The sequence below is a fragment of the Salvia splendens genome, chromosome 6 (assembly GCF_004379255.2).
Source record: "Salvia splendens isolate huo1 chromosome 6, SspV2, whole genome shotgun sequence".
Taxonomy (NCBI): domain Eukaryota; kingdom Viridiplantae; phylum Streptophyta; class Magnoliopsida; order Lamiales; family Lamiaceae; genus Salvia; species Salvia splendens.
In genome coordinates, this window is record NC_056037.1 from 36,569,927 (window position 1) to 36,590,979 (window position 21,053).

Here is a 21,053-nt window from a genome sequence, read left to right on the forward strand (position 1 = left end):
CTTCACCTTCAAAAAGTAAGAAAAATGTCTTCTTCTTCTTCTTCTTCGGAGTCGGGTAGCGGTAGGAGAGGCGGTAAGGGGTCTTCTGGCCGGAAAGAGTCCGGGGAGAAGACCGTAGAGTATTTCCATAGTATTTTGAGTAAGGATACTGTGGTATCCCTACCCGAAAAATACTTTTTTCCTGGGGGGAGGGCGGTGGTACCTGACGGTGATCATAGGGCTGACTCCCCGCCGGAGGGTTACGCCACCGTGTACGAGGCCTGCTTAGAATGCGGGCTTCGTTTCCCCCTCCCTTCTGCCTTTATAGATTTACTAGATTTTTTTCAGCTTCCTTTAGGCCAGGTGACTCCGAACTCTTGGAGGCACTTGTCGGCCTTCGCTGCCGAACTCCGTAGGTTAGGAAGGGATTTGTCTTTGAAGGCGATCCTTAAATTCTTTCAATTTAAGAGGAAGGGGTCTTGGTTTTACTTGATCCCTGTACAGCCCTTTAGGGCCTTTTGTAAAACGAAGTGGCCGAAGTGGCAAAACCGCTTCTTCTATTATGATAGGACCGCGGCTCCTAGTTTTCCTTGGAGAGGGCCGAAGTCTGTTATCCGTCATCCTCGGCCTGAACCGTTGGACGAGCTCGATGGCGAGCTCAACAAGATTCCCATAGTTAGGAAACAATACACGGAGTCTGAGCTCGTCAAGGGCGACGTCGTGTTCGACATCTCGTCTTCGGACGAAGAGGCCGAGGGTGAGGATTTCTCTTTATCTTTATGCTCTACTGCTTTAACGAAGAAAATCTGACTTTGCTTTCTTGCTGTTTGGCAGTGTACATGCTGAATAAGGCTATCCGAAAGTCCTCCGAGCTTGTGGAGCCGGAGAGGCAGAGAGCCCCTCGCTCGGCATCTGAAGCCGAGGAGAATCCGAAGAGGCAAAAAACCTCTTCTTCGGATCCGAAAGTGCCGGAGTCGTGTTCGGCTAAAGGGAAGGGGAAATTTCATGAGTCCCCAAGAGTGCCGGGGAAAGACCTGGTCATCTCCGAGGTGGTTGCAGACATCCCGGAACACGTCCCTGAGCCTTTTCAATGGCCGACAAATTTTGTGGAGGTAAGCTTTCTGACTTGGCTTGTTTTCCACATTTTTTGATGGCCATTCTGTTGAGTTTTTTCCTTGTTCATCTTCAGAGAGCCAAGCTCGTCTCCGTGGAGCTCTCCAAAGCATCCCAAGACTACGAGGAGATGCAGAAGGAGTTGCATCTTGCTCGTAGTTTGGCCGAACAGGCTGAGGCCAAATTTGAGAGGGCCCGAGCTGCTAGGATCTCGGCTCAGGATGAAGCCCGGTCAGCCAAAAACCAGCTCATCATCCTGCAAGAGCAGACGAAGCACCGGGAGGCTCAGAAGGAGGCTGCCGCCGTGGCTGCCCAGGGGGAGGCTCTCCGTGTTTACACGGAGAAACTCTTTTTGAGCAGCCAGTTCTCGGCCTTTGTCGGTAGTCTGGTAAGGCTAATTACCGATAAGGGCGAGCAGGGGGCCGACGTCGTGCTGCCTCTGTACAGCCGTGAGATAGCAGCTCGGCTTCAGAATCTGCCGCTCCTTGAGGAGCTCGCTTCATCCTCGGTCCTGCTTTCTGCAGACCGAGTCCGGAGTTGTCGAGCTGATCGGGACGAGAACCTGGAGGCTATCTTTGCCTCCGTGGGACCCGTTTCACCCGCTTCGACTTACAACGGAGAGGGTGAGGCCGAGTCGCTGGAGCTCGAGGCCGAAGTCGAGCGGGCCGGGCATCCGGAGAAGGAAGCCGATCAGGAGGCGGAGGCGAGGCCGGCAGGATGCGAGGCCGAGGCTGAGGTAGCTCAGGAGAAAGGAGCTGAACCAGACCAAGGAGCCGGAGACGAAGCTGGCGGAGTATGATTTCGTCTCCCTTCTCTTAGTCTAGTTTCTTCCTTGTAAAATGGCCTTGAAGCCCTCCTAGTGTAAAAATTTTCCTTGTGAATGAAAAATTCTCTACACTTGTCTTCGTATAGCTTTTCGTACTCGCCTTTATTCCTGTTGTATTTTACTATCTGCTCGGTACAGCTGCCGAACTAATATAGCTGCTTTGTACTCAAGGAGATGGAGATACTTCACTGGAAACGGCTGTACTCTTCGGCTTTAGACGAAGCTGAGAAAAGAGCTATAGCCGATCAGACGAAGAATGACGAGCTTCTGGCTCGTTTAGTGAAGCTGGAGGCCGATAATAAGGACTTAGAGTCCGATAAGAAGGATCTGGAGGCCGAGCTGAATACGACCATTGCTGAGAGGACTGCGTACGAGGATTACATCCGTGTGCGCGGGGGAGTGACCATATCAGATGTTCAGAGTCGAGTTGACGAACTGTGGGAGGAATATCATGTACTCCGGAGGAACAATGCGCTGGAGAGCTCGGCTTGCCAACAAGTTGTGAAATCATTGCGGCGCTGGGCTTCTCGGTACAACATTGTTCTTTCTCGGCGCCCCTCCATAGAAAGATTCCTTCGGCATATCGTGCCAACAGATGCTCGCACTCCAGATCAAACCTCTGGTTCCCTTGTTCAAAATCCTACTCCCAGTCAACAACGAACTCCGGAACAGCCGGAAACGTCAAGACGAGAACGGGCTCAGGAGCAACCGGAATCGTCAAGACAGGGACGGACTGAAATTCGCCGAGGAGTTGTGACTATGAGCGAGCAAGATCAGCAGATGCTTATTGCAGAGACTCTTCATCGCCGAGGTGTTAGGACTTCTCGGGCTCGGGGAAGAGGCGTTGGGTCGAGGATAGCATCTCGTCGACCTGCTTATTCTTCATCTGCTTGGAACAACCGAACTCGGCTTCCAGAGGATTTTGCAGATAGGTGGCTTAACTTCAGCAACCCTGGACAGTAGAATAGTCCTTTGTAATAGCGTAACGCCATTTTGTAGGGTAGCGGAGTTGTATGCCGAACAAGATTTGAAAAATGAAATTTTGTTTTCGCTTCTAACACTGTATTTACAGCTTAGCGAAAAAATTTCATCGTACTTGTCCTTGGTCTTATGAAGTAAACTTCTTTGACCGGACTTGGTCCTTGGTCTTATGAAGTAAACTTCTTTGATCGGACTCGTCTTTGGTCTGATGAAATAAACATCTTTGACCGGACTCGTCTTTGGTCTGATGAAATAAACATCTTTGACCGGACTCGTCTTTGGTCTGATGAAATAAACATCTTTGACCGAACTCGTCTTTGGTCTGATGAAATAAACATCTTTGACCGGACTCGTCTTTGGTCTGATGAAATAAACATCTTTGACCGGACTCGTCTTTGGTCTGATGAAATAAACATCTTTGACCGGACTTGGTTTGTGTTCTAATTTGGCGATTTTTGTCGCCGGGATCGAACTTTCCCTTGTCCTAATTCGGCGAGTTTTATCGCGTGGATCGGACTTTCCCAGTTAACCGAAGTGGTCTTATGCAGTAAACCTCTTTGACTAGACATGGTCGTCCCCGGTCTTATGAGGTAAACTTCTTTGACCGAACTTGGTCGTCCTAATTCGGCGAGGTTTATCGCGTGGATCGGACTTTCCCTTATTGCAGTTCGTTTCAGACGAAGTGCTTATTTCTTCAGCCGAATTGTGGTCTTGTATCTTCCTGAGAAGCTTGGACTCACAATCGTTGGCTTATTGCAGTTCGTTTCGGACGAAGTGCTTGTTAAGCTGAATTGCGGTCTTGTATCCTCCTTGGAAGCTTGGACTCACAATCGTTGGCTTATTGCAGTTCGTTTCAGACGGACTGCTTGTTAAGCTGAATTGTGGTCTTGTATCCTCCTTGGAAGCTTGGACTCACAATAGTCTTTAATAATCGATCTAAAAAGGGGATCAGTCTTTAAAGAACGATATACCTTGGTACCATTTGTAAGAGACGACAAGCACATAGAGACAAAACACATAGAGAAAAAATGAAAAAGATGAAAGAAAAAAAACTTTAAACCTTTTATAAAACGACAAGTAAAAGGTACAAGTAAAAAACAAACAAATAAAAACATGTACCCCTATGACCGAACTAGACACAAGACAGACTGACCGGACCTTGTCTCTTACAAGTGGAACTTCTTGAGGTTGGAGACGTGCCATGTTCGGGGTACTTGTTCTCCTGACATGTGAGTCAATTTATAAGACCCTTTGCCGAGGACTTCTGACACCCGATACGGACCCTCCCATGTGGGCTCGAGTTTGCCCAGCTTTTCTGCTCGGCTTACTTCGTTGTTTCTCAAGACGAGATCTCCCACTTGAAATTGAAGCTTTTTCACCCTTTGGTTATAATACCGGGCTACTTGCTTCTTATACTTGGCTGCTTTTATGCACGCCAATTCTCTTCTTTCTTCGGCGAGATCTAGTTCTGCTCTCAGTCCGTCGTCATTCATTTCTGAGGAGAAATTTAGAGTTCGGGGACTGGGTACGCCGATCTCCACCGGAATTACGGCTTCAGTGCCGTACACCAGACTATACGGAGTTTCACCGTTGGAGGTTTTGGGTGTAGTTCGATAGGACCATAGGACTTGAGGGAGATTTTCTACCCATTGTCCTTTGGCTTGTTCTAACCGAGCTTTTAACCCTTTCACCAGAATCCGGTTCGTTACTTCCGTTTGTCCGTTTGCTTGGGGATGGGAGACCGAAGTGAACCGCTGTTGAATGTTCAGCTCTTGGCACCAATTCTTGAACGTCTTGTCGGTGAACTGAGTCCCATTATCCGAGATGAGGATGTGAGGTATGCCAAATCGGCACACTATGTTCTTCCAGACGAAGTCCAATGCCTTTGAGCTCGTTATCGTAGCTAATGGTTCAGCCTCCACCCACTTCGTGAAGTAGTCCACGGCAACGATAAGGAATTTCATTTGCCGAGGAGCTTGAGGAAGTGGTCCCACTATGTCTATGCCCCATTGCATGAAAGGCCAAGGGCTTTGCATAGTGTATAGATCGGTCTGCGGCATCCTTGGGACATTTGCATGAATTTGGCACTTCGTACACTTCTTGACGAGCTGCACTGCCTCTTGTACCATGGTTGGCCAATAATATCCCCATCTCAGAACTTTTTTAGCTAAAGCTCTGGCTCCGATGTGGCTACCGCACGATCCTTCATGAACTTCTCTGAGGATGTAGTCCGTCTCTTCTGGTCCTACGCACCGCAATAACGGCTGGAGGTAAGACTTTCTAAAGAGGACTCCTTCATGAAGTTCGTACCGAAGTGCTCGGCACGTGATCTTCCGAGCTTCTCTCTTATCCTCGGGCAATTGTCCTTGATCCAGATACTGCAAGATCGGCGTCATCCAGTTCGGCGAGCTGGATACTGAATGTACCTCGGCTTCATCAATGCTTCGATGCATTAATTCTTCCGCCTTTGAGCTCGGATCTGAGGCCAACTTACTTAAGGTATCTGCTCGGCTATTTTCCGCTCTGGGAATGCGGATTATCCGAAAATAGGAGAAACTTCGGCTGATGCTTTGCGCTTTGTCCAAATACTTCTTCATTCTCTCGTCACGAGCTTCACTTGTACCCAACATGTGATTTACTATGACTTGTGAATCACAATGGACTTTGAGAGATTTGACGAGCAGACTTTGCGCTAGCTGGAGTCCGGCCAGGAGGGCTTCGTACTCGGCTTCATTATTAGTAGTGGGGAATAGGAACCGAAGTGAGTAGGTTACCTCGTGTCCGTCGGGAGCGACAAGTAAAATACCAGCTCCACTTCCCATCTTGTTTGAAGCTCCATCTACGAATCCGCTCCAGCAGTCCGGCGGCTCTACTTCGGATTCCAAGGGCTGTGCTAGTTCGGCATTGGCAGAATCCTTCTGTTCGGCAATAACAGGAATTGCTTGATCGAACTTTGCCTCTGCAAGAAAATCTGCCAAGGCTTGTCCCTTGATGGCTTTCCGAGGTAGATATTCAATTGTGTGCTCTCCCAACTCTATAGCCCACTTGGCGATTCTGCCTGATGCTTCTGGTTTGGTCAACACTTGCCGAAGTGGCAGATCAGTTAAGACGCATACCTTGTGAGCATAGAAGTATGGCCGCAGTCTCCTTGCTGCATTTACTAATGCCAGAGCAATTTTTTCCAGAGGTTGATACCTTGTTTCTGGACCTCTTAATGCTCGGCTTGTAAAGTAGATGGGAAGCTGCTTTAGGCCTTCTTCTCGTACAAGCACCGCGCTGATGGTTTGATCCGATGCCGCTAAGTATAAGAATATTACTTCGGCTTCGGTTGGAGCAGAGAGAATAGGAAGCTCGGCTAGATAACTTTTGAGTTCGTCAAAGGCCTTTTTCTGCTCGGCTCCCCACTCGAACTTTGGTGCCTTTTTCAACACCTTGAAGAACGGCAGTTGCTTTTCGGCTGCTTGGGAAAGGAATCGATTCAGTGCGGCTAGACATCCGGTTAGCCTTTGCACGTCATGTATGGACTTCGGCATTGCCATGTTCTGAACGACTTGAACTTTTGAGGGGTTTGCCTTGAGTCCGTCCTTTGAAACCCAACAACCCAGAAACTTTCCCGAATCTACCAAAAAGGTACACTTTTGGGGATTAAGTTTGAGGTTGGCTTTCTTGAGCACGTCGAGAGTGGACTTGAGGTTGTGCTCGTACTCCGAAGTGCTTTTGCTTTTGACGACTATATCGTCAACATACACTTCGACCTCCTTTCCAATCAGGTGCCGAAAAAGCTTGTCTACCATCCTTTGATAAGTGGCTCCGGCATTCTTTAAACCGAATGGCATCTTTTTATAAGCGAAAATGCCGAAATCAGTAATGAAGGCCGTTTTTGAAGCGTCAATCTCATCCATTAAAACTTGATGGTATCCTTTGTACAGATCAAGAAAACAAAAAATTTCAAAGCCTATCAAAGCTTCTACTTTTTTATCTATGTTCGGAAGGGGATAGCAATCTTTGGGACAGTGCTTATTTAGATCGGTGAAATCTATGCACATCCGCCATCCTCCTTCCTTTTTCTTGATCATGACAGGATTGGCCACCCACGAAGGATACTTCACTTCGAATAACACATCCGCCTTCAATAATTGACGGACTTCGTCATGGATGACTTGACTTCGTTCTGCCGCAAAGAGTCTTTGCTTCTGTTTTATCGGCCGGACTGAAGGATCAATATTTAACCGATGAGTGATTACCTCGGGGGGCACTCCGGTCATGTCCAACGGAGACCATGCAAAGACGTCTTTATACTCCTTGAGGAGCTGGATGGTTTTTTCCCGAAGTAGGGGCGTTCCCGCGAAGCCGATCTTAACCGTTCTGGATGGATCGTCTTCGTACAGCTGAACTGTCATCGAGTTCGGCTCCGGTATGACTTCGGTCATCGCCTCTGACTCCGGCTGCTGTGATTGCTATGCTTGGTGGTGCCGATCTGAATGCTCGGCACTTCTAAGCGCAATTTGCAGACATTCCTTTGCTCTCTTTTGGTCACCTCGGATGACCGCTATCCCTCCTTTAGTAGGGATCTTGATGGTGAGGTGATAAGTGGAGCAAATGGCCCGAATTGTGTTGAGCCAGTCTCTTCCCAGGATGACGTTGTACGGGGACCGAGCTTTCACCACGAAAAACTCAATCATCGTACTGGAGCTAGTAGGCGCTTTTCCCACCGTGATCGGAAGGCTGATAATACCTTCAGGGCGGGTGTCCTCCTGGGTGAAGCTCTTCAGGGGAAGCGGAGCCGGACTGAGCCGAGCTGGGTCCACTTCTAGTTTGTCGAAGCACTCTTTAAAAAGAATGCTGACTGACGCTCCTGTATCCACAAACACCCTGTGGATCAGTTTGTTTGCCACTCCGGCTTGGATGACAATGGCGTCTTGGTGAGGAGAGATGGCCGGGACGGGATCAGCATCCGAGAACGTAATCACTTCGTCCTGCTTCAGCCTTTTATGCGTTGGCTCCTCTCGATTGGAGCCCCTGCGCTCTGACTTCAGGGACGACTTGGTCTTCCCGGCAGGGAGAGCGTCAATAGTCAGGATTACTCCATCATATTGCGGCTCGTCATCGTCTTCGGGATCCGGCTGCCTTTTCGGATCCTGAGGAGCGCAGTTCGCACCTCTCTGCTTCTTATTCTTCTTTGACTGCTTGCTTTGGTATTTTTTCAATGTCCCTGCCCTCACAAGAACATCGATACCTGCAGCCAAGTTTCTGCACTCCTCGGTATCGTGACCGTGGTCTTGATGGTAGGAGCAGTAGTTATCCTGGGGTCGGCGCGCGGCTGATTTCGTCATCCGCTTTGGCTTTTCGAACAGGTCAGAGTGTAGTTCGAAAATTTCCGCTCTCGGCTTGTTCAGCGGTACGAACTGAGCGGGCGGCTTCTCGGGATTGAGACGAGGTCCCAATCTGTCTTGCACCGGAGTCCTTTGAATCCTTTCAAAAGGAGTTCGGCGAGGATGTCCCTGATCGCCAAAAGGAGTTCGGCGAGGATGTCCCTGATCGCTATGATCGGGCTTCCTCCTGTCTCCTCGGGACGATGAGCTGTCTAACGACCGTTTGCGACGGTCTGCCTCATCGGCCCGGGAGTACTGGTCCGCAATGTCCCACATTTCCTGAGCTGTCTGCGGACCGCACTCAACGAGCTTCCTGTAGAGAGCTCCGGGCAGGATTCCATTTTGGAATGCCGAGATGACAAGCAGATCGTTGAGATCGTCTACTTGCAGGCATTCTTTGTGGAATCTTGTCATAAAGTCGCTGATTTTTTCGTCGCGACCTTGACGAATGGAAAGCAGCTGAGCCGAAGTGATTCGGGCTTCCGCTTTCTGAAAGAACCTCCTGTGGAAGGCATCCATTAGATCTCGGTAAGATCTGATGCTGCCCTGGGGGAGGCTATCGAACCACCTTCTCGCGTTCCCGATGAGCAGTTCGGGAAACAGCTTGCACATGTGGACCTCGTTGAGACCCTGGTTCGCCATGTTATATTGATAGCGCCCCAAGAAATCGTGAGGGTCCACGAGCCCGTCGTAGGTCATCGACGGAGTTCGGTAGTTCTGTGGTAGGGGAGTTCGGGTGATGTCGTCCGAGAACGGAGTCTTCAGTGCTCCGTACACGGCGAATCCGATATCTCGTCGGTATGGAGGAGATTGAGTTCTCCTGTGATTCCGGTACCGAGGAGGAACAGGAATATGTCGGGGTTGAGGATTCTTCTTCCTGGAAGACACGGCACTACTGCGGTAGTGACTTTCATGTCTGGATGAGGAAGGAGAATCCTCCGTTTTCGTCTTCGGCTCTTGGCTCTTTTGCAGGAAGGCTAAGAACTCATCCTGCTTCTCAGCCAAGAACAGCTTGACAGCCTCATTCAAATCAGGCTGCTGGGAAGACTCAGTGGGACGATTTTTGGAGCGGCCTGTTCCTTCGCCATGAGAACTGGTGGTGGATTTATCCCTAGGCTGTTTTCCAGACCTATGGGATGGATTGGCTTCCTCCTGGTTCTCACGGGCAGGAATGCGGGTACTCTGCGATCTGGTATGCATTTTTTGGGTGGAAAAAATGGATCAAAAATTCGCTTTATCACAAATTTTGTTCTCGGTTTCCCACAGACGGCGCCAGTGATGAATCCGCGAATTACTGATGTTAGCAAATGCTGGTAGAGAATGAAAATGCAGACACAAAGAATTTACGTGGTTCGATTTACTGAAGTAAATCTACGTCCACGGGAAGAAGGGAGGGCAAGATTGTATTGCTTGATCTGGGATTACAGCTTACAACACAGACTTGCTATATGGTATTTTATCTCTAGAGAGCTTAACCTTTTTCTATCTGATCTAAGTTCTATTTATACATTGAACTAAGATCGTGGTTTGCAGCCCCACTAACAAGATCGTGGGTGAGCAATAACTGCTCAATAACTGCTTCGTACCACTAAATAGATCGTGGGTATAGCGGAGGTCGTGGAGGCCTTTCATGAGTCCACTAACTCCTAGTTCGGTCGAATGCTGAGACCGAACTGCTGGACTTTACCGATCAGCTCTTGCCGATCTGAGAGGAGAGCTTGACTGGTCGGCTTTTACCGAGCTGTAGGCTGAGTCCGAACTCTTTGGTCGTGCCGAACTCTTTGGTGCCGAACAGATACTCTTTCTTGGGCTCTGGGCTGATGGGCCGTCACTGTTATTGGGCTTGCCATTAGGGTTTAGTTCGTACCCCATCAGATCCAATAGCCAAATCAAGCTACTGTGTTTATAATAGCTAAAATAAAATTTGAAATATAATGGTTATGTTATGCTGATGCACCAAGAGTAATTATTACTATTACTACTATTTAAATGGTTAAGTATTTCTTAGTATAAGTTCGATTTTATTGTGTGGGTCAATCAAAAAAGTGTCTAGGCATAAATATATTCTCCTATTGCACGACATTAATACAATGAAATGTCACTTTATTACGTTAATGTACGATATCAATTAACACAAAAAAGTTCAGTTGATGTATAGTATATTAGATTTATTATTTTTAAAATAAAGATGTCCTCACCACGAATCACTATATATAAAACCAAATTGTACACGCTGAATAAAATTCGCAATTTATAGAATGACAAATTAACAAGAATGGATTCGATACGACGAGTTGACGACAAATCAAGTGCGAATGAACTGAGCACACACCGTTTCAACACTAATTAAAAAAATTAAAAAATTGGGCCCATAACTCTCCATCATCTTGAATTCCTTGTTCCTTCCTTCCGAAGTCCTCACTTTTCAGTTACATAATACTCCTAATTCAAAAAAACAAAAAATTGGGCCCATAACTCTCCATCATCTTCAATTCCTTGTTCCTTCCTTTGGAAGTCTTCACTTTTCAGTTACATAAATACTCCGTATTGTTGGGTTTCTTTGCTAGCGCTCCAACGTTTTTCTGATCACTTCTTTGTCTGCTGAGGTATGAAAAAATGGTACTCTACTTAAATTCTGGGATTTGTTTCTTTTTTTTTGTCGACATCACTACTTTTATGTTTTAAAAATGTATTTTTTTTTTACATATTATGCTGTTTTTGATTTGGGGTTTTATCACCTACTTTTTCCTGCAAATGTCACTATGTATCTTGTGTGATTTCTGCTGGCTTCAAAGATGTAAAATGATAGCAGCATTTTGAAATATTGGTTCATTGTTTTGTGCTTTCTTCTTAGTGATTGCATTGTTTTTGGTGGTTTTACACTTGTATTTGTACGAGGTGATGATAATTTTGATGCACTGAAAATTTGTGAATTCAGAGAGAGAGAGAGAGGGAGGGAGAAGGAAAGAAGATATCAATATGGCTATAGACGAGCAGGATAGATATTTTCCAGAAGAGTTGATTGGGTATCACAATGATGAGTCCAAGATGCCTTATTACTGCTATCTGTTCGAGTTAAAGCCAAATTTTCAGTATGATGTAAAGCCTCAGAACATTGTCCTGGCTGTTCATAAGATGTTAAATAGAGATCTTGGAGAATTTGGCTTCGATTTAAACGCTGATAGGGGAAAGATGATTGTGAATGTGAACCTAGTTGGAAAGCTTACACTAACTCCCAGTGAGGTACACCTAAATTTCTCAGGGTTATCTCATAGTATACAGTTGAATAACTGAGGAATGTGATTTTTCTATTATTCTGTTGCTGCACAAAACGTCGTTTGCAGGTTGCACTCTGTCAGCAATTTCAAGTCAAACTTTTCAATCTTCTTCTCAAACGTAACTTAGACAAGCTTCATGAAGAGGATGCACATTCTAGAGGAGATGGTTCAGCAGTGTTTAATTATCTACTTATCCCTGCTCTGGGCTCACGTCATGACCTATCTATTGATTGGAGATGCATTAGTTCAGTTCTATACCAAAAGAATGCTGCTTTCGCTGATCATTCCAAATGCTCAAGTGCAGTCCACACGAAGAACGGCTTGGTGTGTCATTGCATGATAGAGAATTCGTTAGTTTTTACTCCCCATAATGGCTTCCTGTATTGCGTAAATGGCACATTGGACGGTGTTCGTGGAGATACGTACTTTACTCCGAAAGACAAGGAATCTGTTACTTATAAAGCGTATTATAAGGAGAAGTATGTATTTTACTTTATCTTTTCCACATAAAAACTAGTATATTACTTTATGAGATGAAGCTGTTTTGGATTAATAATATACTTCTTGCAGGCATGACATAAGTCTGGAATATGAGCAGGAGAATCTTCTATGTGGCAAGCACATATTCACTGTGCATAATAACCTCCGGCGATGCCAGACTCAAAATAAGAAAGGTTTATTGACTACAGATATGATCTTTGTATTTGGTTCTTGAATTTTCAGTATCGCATTCACTTTTTAATGTCAAGATTGTGAATCTGTGAATCGAGTCTTTCGACCAAACTCTCTCTTTTGTTTTGCTGCAGAACCGAGTTATAGCTCATGTGAATTACCACCCGAGATTTGCTTAATCATGATGTCACCTATATCAATTTCTACGATTTATTCTTTTACATTTCTTCCGTCTCTTATGCATCGTATCGAGTCACTTGCTGTAGCTTCCAACTTGAAAAGTATACCTCTCGGTGGGACAACAAATGTTGAAATTCAAGCAATCAAGGTATATTCAAGCACAAATGTGATCACTCCAGTCCAAATGCTTATGCCTGGATTTTCTTGTTACTGTCCATCAGGTGTTGGAAGCGCTCACAACGAAGGAATGCCAAGAGGAGCTTCATTTGGAATCTTTGGAGACTCTCGGAGATTCGTTCCTCAAATATGCTGCTACTCAGCAGCTATTCAAAACACATCAAAGTCGAGACGAGGGGCTTCTTAGCCTTAAAAGGGAGCGAGTCATTTGCAATGCTTCATTGTGCAAACTTGGATGTGACCGCAAGATTCCGGTAAATATTGATTGGCTTATTTCTGTCTCATATTATGCATCTCCCCACCCCCATTAGTCAAGCTGAGAAAAATGGTTCAAAACAATTTTCGACTGAGAGTGTATGAAATTCTTCTATTCGTCTTCTTTCCATAGTTTGGTAGAGTTGTTTCTTAACGAGATCAATTCTTCGTTTCCAGGCTCGTTATGAAACGAACCATTTGATCTCAAGATGTGTCCATATTCTTTTGCATTCTTTTACTAAATTTTTGTGAGTTTTCGGAGTACATTTCAGGCCTTCATCCAAAATGAACCATTTGGTGTCAAGAGATACACCTTTTCTTATGTGTTCTTTCTCCAGTGTGGGAGATTTGTTTCTTAACGAGTTCTGTTCGACATTTAGGGCTTCATCCGGACTGAGCCATTTGATCTCAAGACATGGGCGATACCTGGAGTCCCTTGTGGTTTCAGTGTATTGAAAGAAGAACAGATGTCTACATCTGGAAAAGTCTACACTGGAAGAAGAAGACAGATCAAAAGCAAAACCGTTGCAGATGTTGTTGAAGCCCTAATCGGTGCATTTCTAAGCGCCGCAGGTGAAGTAGCAGCCCTATCCTTCATGGTGTGGCTCGGTATCGAAGTTAACTTTGAGATCGTGCCTTACACGAAGACGTTCGTCATAAATCCTGGCATGCACGTAAATATCGGATATATAGAGTCCCTTATGGGATACAAGTTTCAGGACGCGTCCCTCTTGGTCGAAGCGTTGACTCACGGCTCATATATGCGGCCTGAGATCCCCACCTGCTACCAGGTGCGCCTACGTTTTCCGGACCTGTTAATGATTTTTCACCTACTGAGCTGCATTTCGTCATCTGATAAAGCTCTTGATGTTATTTAGCGGCTGGAGTTTCTCGGGGACGCAGTGCTAGATTATCTTATCACGGTTCATCTATATCACAATTATCCCGGCCTCTCACCCGGGCTGCTTACTGATCTAAGGTCAGCGTCTGTGAATAATGATTGTTATGCTCTATCAGCCATCAAGGCCGGATTGCATAACCAAGTCCTTCATCTCTTGCCCGATCTTCACCGGCATGTAGCTGAGACTGTTGACAAGGCTGAGGATTTACGGTTGGTCGAGACTTTCGGGTGGGAATCCGAGGCGAATCTCCCGAAGGTAATCTAAACTTTTCACTCTGTTTGCATTTTGAGTGATTTACCATTCATTGTTTATGTTGTATGCAGGTGCTTGGAGATGTCATCGAATCTTTAGCTGGTGCCATCTATGTCGACTCGGGGCATGACAAGGAAACTGTTTTCCAGTGTATGAAGCCCCTGCTCGATCCCTTGGTCACACCGGAGACGCTTAGGATCCACCCAAAAAGGGAACTGATCCAACTGTGCCAGCAGGAAAATTATACAATGCGGAAGACTCAAATTTCCAGGCATGCGGACGACGGGCTGGCACATGCTTCGGTGGCAGTCGAAGCTTGTGGTGTTGTGCACGAGGAAACGCGGTCTGCTAAAAACCGCAAACTGGCTGAAAGACTGGCCTGCAAAGCTGTTCTCAAAACTCTCAAGGAAATCTTGACTGCAGATTCTTGATCCAACCCCAACTTCACTCAGATTTTTTAACCTTCAACTAGATTTTCAATCATCATGGATGATGGTTTTAAAATCTTTGAAGTTATATATATATATATATATTTATCTTGAGCTTGTGTTAGTTGATTGATGATTGTAAAGATCAGGATTATAACATAATGAACAATGATGACAAGACAAACGAGAGGGGAAACAATTTGTTAGGCCATCCGCAACGTTGTCTCTTAACCGTCTCATCTTTTAACTATTCATGGGTCCCACTGTGCTTTTCATCCCATCTCTTAAATAAGAGACAGCACCTGCAACCAATCATCTTTTAACCGTCTTTTAAACATCTCTTCCCTTAACTATTCATTCAATTTCATTTTTTATTTTTATTTCTAACAAATTCAATTAATAAAAACATACTTTCATTAAATAAAATAAAATTACAATTTAAAATCCTAAAAAAATGTTAAAAAATACATAATTAAAATCTAAAAAAATAAATAAATAAGACATAATTTAAAATACTAGAAATTAAAAATTACATAAATAAAAACTACTCCGCCGGCGAATCATCCCCCGAAGGCGGTGGCGGTGCACTCAAGCTACCTGGAGGCGGAATACGAATTTGTCTTGCCATATACTCAATTCCGGCAAGATGGACTTGATATTGTGGAGACGTCATGCGGGAAGTGTCCGCTATCGTGGCGGTCAAGTACATGGACAATAGAGTGTTCGGGCCCGAGACCGCCTGGCTTGATTCGCCTCGGCCCCTCCTCCCTCTAGCCGCATTCGCCGCCTTGGTCCCTTGCGGCCGACGGCGCCCACGGGAGGAGCCCCCTGCATCGGTGGTCGTGGCCTCAATAGACGAGTATTGATCACCCACAAGTGGGGGCAGCAAATACGGAACTATGTGTTCCATCCGTACAAATTGGTAAAGGATGTACGCACAGCCGCACAGGGCATGAGACATCAGATGTCGCCTCAGTGATGGATGGCGAGTTAGAGCCCTTCATCAAACCGTATCTCAAGTACAAGTACAGCGCGAAGATAGAAGAGCAGCAGTCATAATTGTAAGTATCGTGATTCGTAACTTGGCCTTTTAGTCATGAACGGGCAGAGATTGTGTGTATCCCAGACGCCGTTGCTGTTATTCTAGTGTACAGGTCTTGAGGCTGGATATGGCAGTGTTATGTGGTGGGCATGGCTGAGATTGAGGAGTTGAAATGTTTTCACTCTTTCATGGTTTATCTTTTTAATCTTCAGTGCCGTGCATTCAACGGGTTTTTTCTTTTTCTGTTCTAAACTAGAACTTAGGTTCCTTATTTGTACTAGACTTTTTTTTTTGTTCCGGGTTTGGGAGAGACGCATGACCCTCATGCGTCTCCTTTTAATGAGACGCATGACGATCATGCGTCTTTCATAGAGACGCATGAGGGTCATGCGTCTCTCTTTTTTTTTCCGATTTTTTTTAAAGACGCATGAGGGTCATGCGTCTTAGGGAGAGACGCATGATCCTCATGCGTCTCTAAATACATACAGATTGGAGAGAGATTGTATGAATACTGTGATTTTTGCAGGTTTAGTCAAGGGGGGCAGGTTTTGCAGGTTTTGCAGAAAGTAGGAACAAGTGAGAAGAGATGGAGATGGCAAGGATTGGATCGAACATGCAGGGGAGGTTAACGTTTTATTGCATCTTTTAGAGAACTAATTAATACTCGAAATATGAAATCGTGGTTGTTATTTGAGATTTGATCGAAAAATCGAAAATCAAATACAGTACTTTCAAGTTGAGATTTGATCCACTTAAAATAGAAATAAATATATTTGACCATACTAATAATACTTTTTTTAATAAAAAAAACTTCCTGAAAAAACAAATAGAGTCATTTGTTTGAATTCTCCAAGTTGTTTATTTTTATTATATTAATATAAAGCTGTGACGACGTAATAAAAAAAAGCTCTTAATCAGTCTATGCTTAATTATTTATTTAAAAACCAACGACATATTAATCAAAATATTTTAATTATTTTGTTGAAGAATAATGTCAACCCACTCACTTATAAAATAATTTGGGACGAAATATCCTTCGAACATTCCCTTTGGGGAGGTGGAATGATATTGTTTTATTTCCATTCTTGGAATCCTTACATATAAATTACTAATGATTTATTTACAAACTTATCTTATGATGGAATATAAACAATAGTACTGTTGTTGTTGTGGTTTATGTATTTACTGATATTTCAAATCAACATTTCCGATGAGTATTTACTGATATAAACAATCTCTCTCTCTTCTCACTTTTTCCTACTTTCTGCAAAACCTGCCCCCTTGACTAAACCTGCAAAAATCACAGTATTCATACAATCTCTCTTGACCCTCATGCGTCTCTATGAAAGACGCATGATCGTCATGCGTCTCATTAAAAGGAGACGCATGAGGGTCATGCGTCTCTCCCAAACCCGAAACAAAAAAAAAGTCTAGTACAAATAAGGAACCTAAGTTCTAGTTTAGAACATAAAAAGAAAAAACCCTGCATTCAACTTTCTTTGTAGGAAAAATGTGCATGAACTAACTTTTTTCGTTATTTGGTTTTTCATGTTGAATCTTTTGCTATATGATTTTTGACAAAAGGGTATATTTGTTGTTGAATCTACCACTTTCTTGGTGTATGTTTATTTACAAAAAGGGATGTTTATTGTTGAATATAATATAGAATCTAGGATTTTGGGTGAATCTAATCATTAAAAGACATTTAGAAAAAACAAATTCAGATCTCAAGAGGAATACTTCATAACAACTCCACTTAAACAAAATAATCATATGTTTCTTACAAATCTACTACTCTCAAGCCGAATCTCCATCCCCAAATATTGCTAGAAAATAAGATAAATACGGTCGTCCAAATTTGCTACTACTACAGAATTCTGGAGTCCGTATAGTATGTTAAACAAACCAAGTTTGAGCTGAAGTTTGTCTTATCATAGTTAAGCTTGACATGCTATTATCAAGATGCCTTCTTCTTCGCGAAAAGCAAGCCCAGTGAGTAAGTGTTCCCCTTCTCAGCGGCAGCTGCTATGCGTTTTTCCCCAATCTGTAGTCATTTGATATCAATGTGATAGTTATACAGGTGTTTCTGGTGCTAGATGGTGAATATATGCAATGATAAGAAGGTAAAGATTAGTACCTTATCCATGAGCCAGTATCCAACTGTTGGTGCATACTGAACCAGGTACATAACAGCCAGCACAGGCTGGACCAGAAAAATCAAGGGGGGAAATGTAAAGGGCAGACACTTATTATAGTCAATAATCACATATGGATATAGCAAGAAAAGAAGATGCCTTGTATTGAATGGAAAAACGGGAAGGGTCTCGTATCCAAATGAAATGACATACCTGATATGATATCCATGCTTCCTTCAGACCATGGCTTGCAGCAATTATTGTGAGCTCTGCACACCTCTCAGATGACACACGCTTCTGCGAATTCACATGTGAAAATATAGACAAATTTGAGTGAATTATCTTTGTAACAATAATAGAAGTTGATACTAATACCAATGACACATCTCATGGAAACTATCAAGTTTATATTTCTTCTTGACTTTCAGCAAGGTGTTGAAACCTCAAAAGTCACCACAGCAGTCGAAGTGTAAAAAGGCCAATTGAGCATCTATTAATGCAGATTAACATAATAGTTCAAAGTTTTACCTCAGAGAAACTTGTTCCAGAGCTAGTAGTGGTCTTCACAGGGCCTGGACAAGCAATTGTTACCCTGATCCCTCTTCTACAAAGCTGGTATTGGAGGAGAGAGAAAAGTGAGAGATGAGATCAAGAATATTCTCTGAGATGCTGTACTGATCTCAAGTTTGGTACATAATTTCATTATAATTATTGTTGAAGAGTGCACATTAGGGACCAATTTCCCATCTTTGTTGGAAAACATTAGGTGTATCAGATCCACCAAGTACATAATTGAAACGGTTGAGAAGTACTCGAACAAGTTGCAGGTGTGAATAACATAACTACACAAGGGCAGCAATAGTCATACCTCAGATCTCAGTGAGTGAAAATAGCCATTCACAGCAAACTTGGAGGCCGAATAGACAGCTTGGCCAGGCGCAGGAGTCTTTCCTGCAGCACTACTCATCTAAATAGAAAGTAATCAAACAGAATTCTTGAGAGAGCTAATCAAATCTGATTGCCTCCTAGATTAAAATGCTCAATGTAATTTTTGAGATTTAGTAAACAGCTTGTGTAGGATTCCTCTTAAGATTTATCAAGTTGATGCATGAAATACAAGGATATACCACAACAAAATGTCCCCTGCCCCGTTTCAGCATGTGAGGCAATAGGAGTCGTGTAAGAGATATTGGCCCCAGAACATTGACGTCAAATGTCGCCTGAGAAGGATGCAATTGCTCAACTGATTACTTATCAAGCTTTATAAAACAGAAATAAATAGATTCAGCTATCAAGTTTCACTATCTTTTATTACTAAATAATGACTTTTATTAAAAATCTAACAAGCTTCATTAGACATCAAGAACCAAGCTGCTTATTTTTCTTTTTAATTGCCAATCAACCGGCAACAAATTGAAACATGGTAATGAGGTATATTAAAGGATATCAGTGACTCTTTAACACTATATGATACCTTTAGACTTTCTTCGCTCACATCTAATGCCAGCGATTTCTGCAAGATGAATAAAGTCAAACATCCAGCTCAGAGGTTTATCATTCATGTCAACACTTTGAGTGATCCAAATCGTAAAGAGTATAAAAGGTACGGGACTAATTAATAGAAACAAAAAAACAACAAATGTAGAAGCTAGCCACCTATACATGGAGGATAAAATGCAAGTTTTCTTAATTCAACCATTCACTAATATTTTATCAGCATATACTAACAGGGCGCTCAAATGCAGCATTGTGGAATACGTAATCCACGCCTACACCACCAAAAAGTAATTCTGCTTTCTGTACTGCCTCTGCCAGATGTTCTTCCCCTTGACTCAAATCCAAAGGTAGGATTACTACCTCATCTGGCGCATGCTTTCCTGTCTTAGCATCAAATGACCCGGGTGAGAAAAAAACTTATGAAATACACTACATTCATAATAAAGGGAAAACGGAGCCAACACAGTGCCAAACCAGTCAACTGCTTCTTGACACGTTCTAGTTCAACTTCGTTTCTTGCAGAGATGATAATCTTTGCTCCCAAACTTGCAAGCTGTTTGGCAAGCACTTCCCCTTTATATTAGATGGATTAAGATCAAGTAAGTCCAAGGCTTCAGAACATCAAAAATCAGCAAACAGATTAACAGCATGTGCTTTAAGAAAATGCAAGCTCTTCTCAACGTATTCATATGAAAGAAAAATCATATAAATGGTACTACAAAAGTAGGTTTACCAATTTAGGGGGAAATTAACTAAAACGATAGCAGAAATCACATAGCCACATACCAATACCGCGGCTACCTCCAGTTATCCAAATAACCTACACAATTAATCATCCGAAATTGATAAATATAGCCCAATTAAAATCCAGAAACATGAAATATCATAAACAAATTCCGAAAAAACCAGCCAATAACAAATTTCCATACCTTATCCTCAATTTCTTGACGCTTCACTTTTCCCTTGGACAGCAACGTGAAATGCCCTAACAGGTATTGGAAGAAGAAAACAAATTAGAACTCAAATCTAGAAAAAAAATTCTAGTAAAAAAATTGAAGCGTCTTCTTCGATCCCCCATCAACAAGAGAATGGGATGAACACAGAAATGTACCATCGGCTTTGAGGAATTTGAAGATGAAAACGGCACCGATAGCTAGGAATAATGAAGAAACTGTGAGAGCCAACATCAAAATTAGCCTTTTTGTAGCTAAGATTCTGCAGTTTTGAAGTGAAAGAATAAGCTGTGAAGATGGGGGATAGCTCGTTAATTCCGTTATGATCTGGAGTAGAAATTAGTTTTGTTTTTATACCGATATTTTAATTTGAATTGGGTTTGTGAAATGGGCTCAGGTCCAATAAGTTAGAAAGAACAAAATGAGGAAACGGTGTCAGTTTATTCGGGCCCATATGAAGATAAAATTGAAAATTTTAATTAATTTGCGTTGCCGAGATTTTAGTTAAACCTCTGTTAACTGAAAAACCTCAATTCTATACTCTCTCAAACACACAGAGGGGTTAATTCTTTTTTGTGTTCTAGCCTGTTTTTTACCTTCCATAATTGTACTGGACTTTTTTTAAATTCCGACTTTAGGAGAGACGCATGACCCTCATGCGTCTCCCGTTAATGAAACGCATAACCGTGATGCGTTTTAGGGTAAGACGCATGAGCGTAATGCGTCTTTCAATTTTTTTTTTTTAATTAAAAGACGCTTGAAAGTCATGCGTCTTAGGGTAAAACGCATGACACACATGCGTCTCTCTCTTAAACATAATCTGGCACTGTAGTTTAGTGGTAAGAACACTACAATTTTTTTAATTAATTACTAGTACATTAATTGATTTATCATTTTAAATAAAAGCACTGCATGTTAAAACGCCGAGATAATAAATAGATTTGAGAAGTTGTTGTATATTTTGTGATCTGGCTTGGTGTGGGTTTGCATGTATATATAATGTATATACAT

General features: G+C 43.2%; 2 protein-coding genes across 3 annotated transcripts; one reads left to right on the forward strand and one right to left on the reverse strand.

The window, feature by feature from the left end:
* Positions 1 to 10,698: 10,698 nt before the first annotated feature.
* Positions 10,699 to 14,614, forward strand: LOC121809932 (endoribonuclease Dicer homolog 2-like). Of its 2 annotated transcripts, none has more exons than XM_042210780.1 (9): positions 10,699 to 10,890; positions 11,210 to 11,514; positions 11,616 to 12,028; positions 12,120 to 12,223; positions 12,356 to 12,549; positions 12,623 to 12,832; positions 13,214 to 13,624; positions 13,712 to 13,990; positions 14,059 to 14,614. In XM_042210780.1, exons 2-9 carry the CDS (start codon positions 11,251 to 11,253, stop codon positions 14,416 to 14,418), a joined length of 2,235 nt encoding a protein of 744 aa, XP_042066714.1. In that variant the 5' UTR covers positions 10,699 to 10,890; positions 11,210 to 11,250; the 3' UTR covers positions 14,419 to 14,614. The 2 variants fall into 2 exon arrangements, with proteins under 2 accessions (XP_042066714.1, XP_042066713.1); XM_042210779.1 differs by having other exon boundaries at positions 10,699 to 10,877.
* Positions 14,615 to 17,194: 2,580 nt separating this feature from the next.
* LOC121809762 (dehydrogenase/reductase SDR family member 7-like) lies at positions 17,195 to 20,347 on the reverse strand. Its single transcript, XM_042210551.1, has 12 exons — positions 20,201 to 20,347; positions 20,019 to 20,074; positions 19,876 to 19,909; positions 19,564 to 19,662; positions 19,321 to 19,469; positions 19,067 to 19,105; positions 18,720 to 18,812; positions 18,461 to 18,559; positions 18,121 to 18,204; positions 17,806 to 17,889; positions 17,595 to 17,660; positions 17,195 to 17,501 (listed from the first exon to the last, which is right to left on the reverse strand). Exons 1-12 carry the CDS (start codon positions 20,274 to 20,276, stop codon positions 17,415 to 17,417), a joined length of 966 nt encoding a protein of 321 aa, XP_042066485.1. The 5' UTR covers positions 20,277 to 20,347; the 3' UTR covers positions 17,195 to 17,414.
* Positions 20,348 to 21,053: the final 706 nt, after the last annotated feature.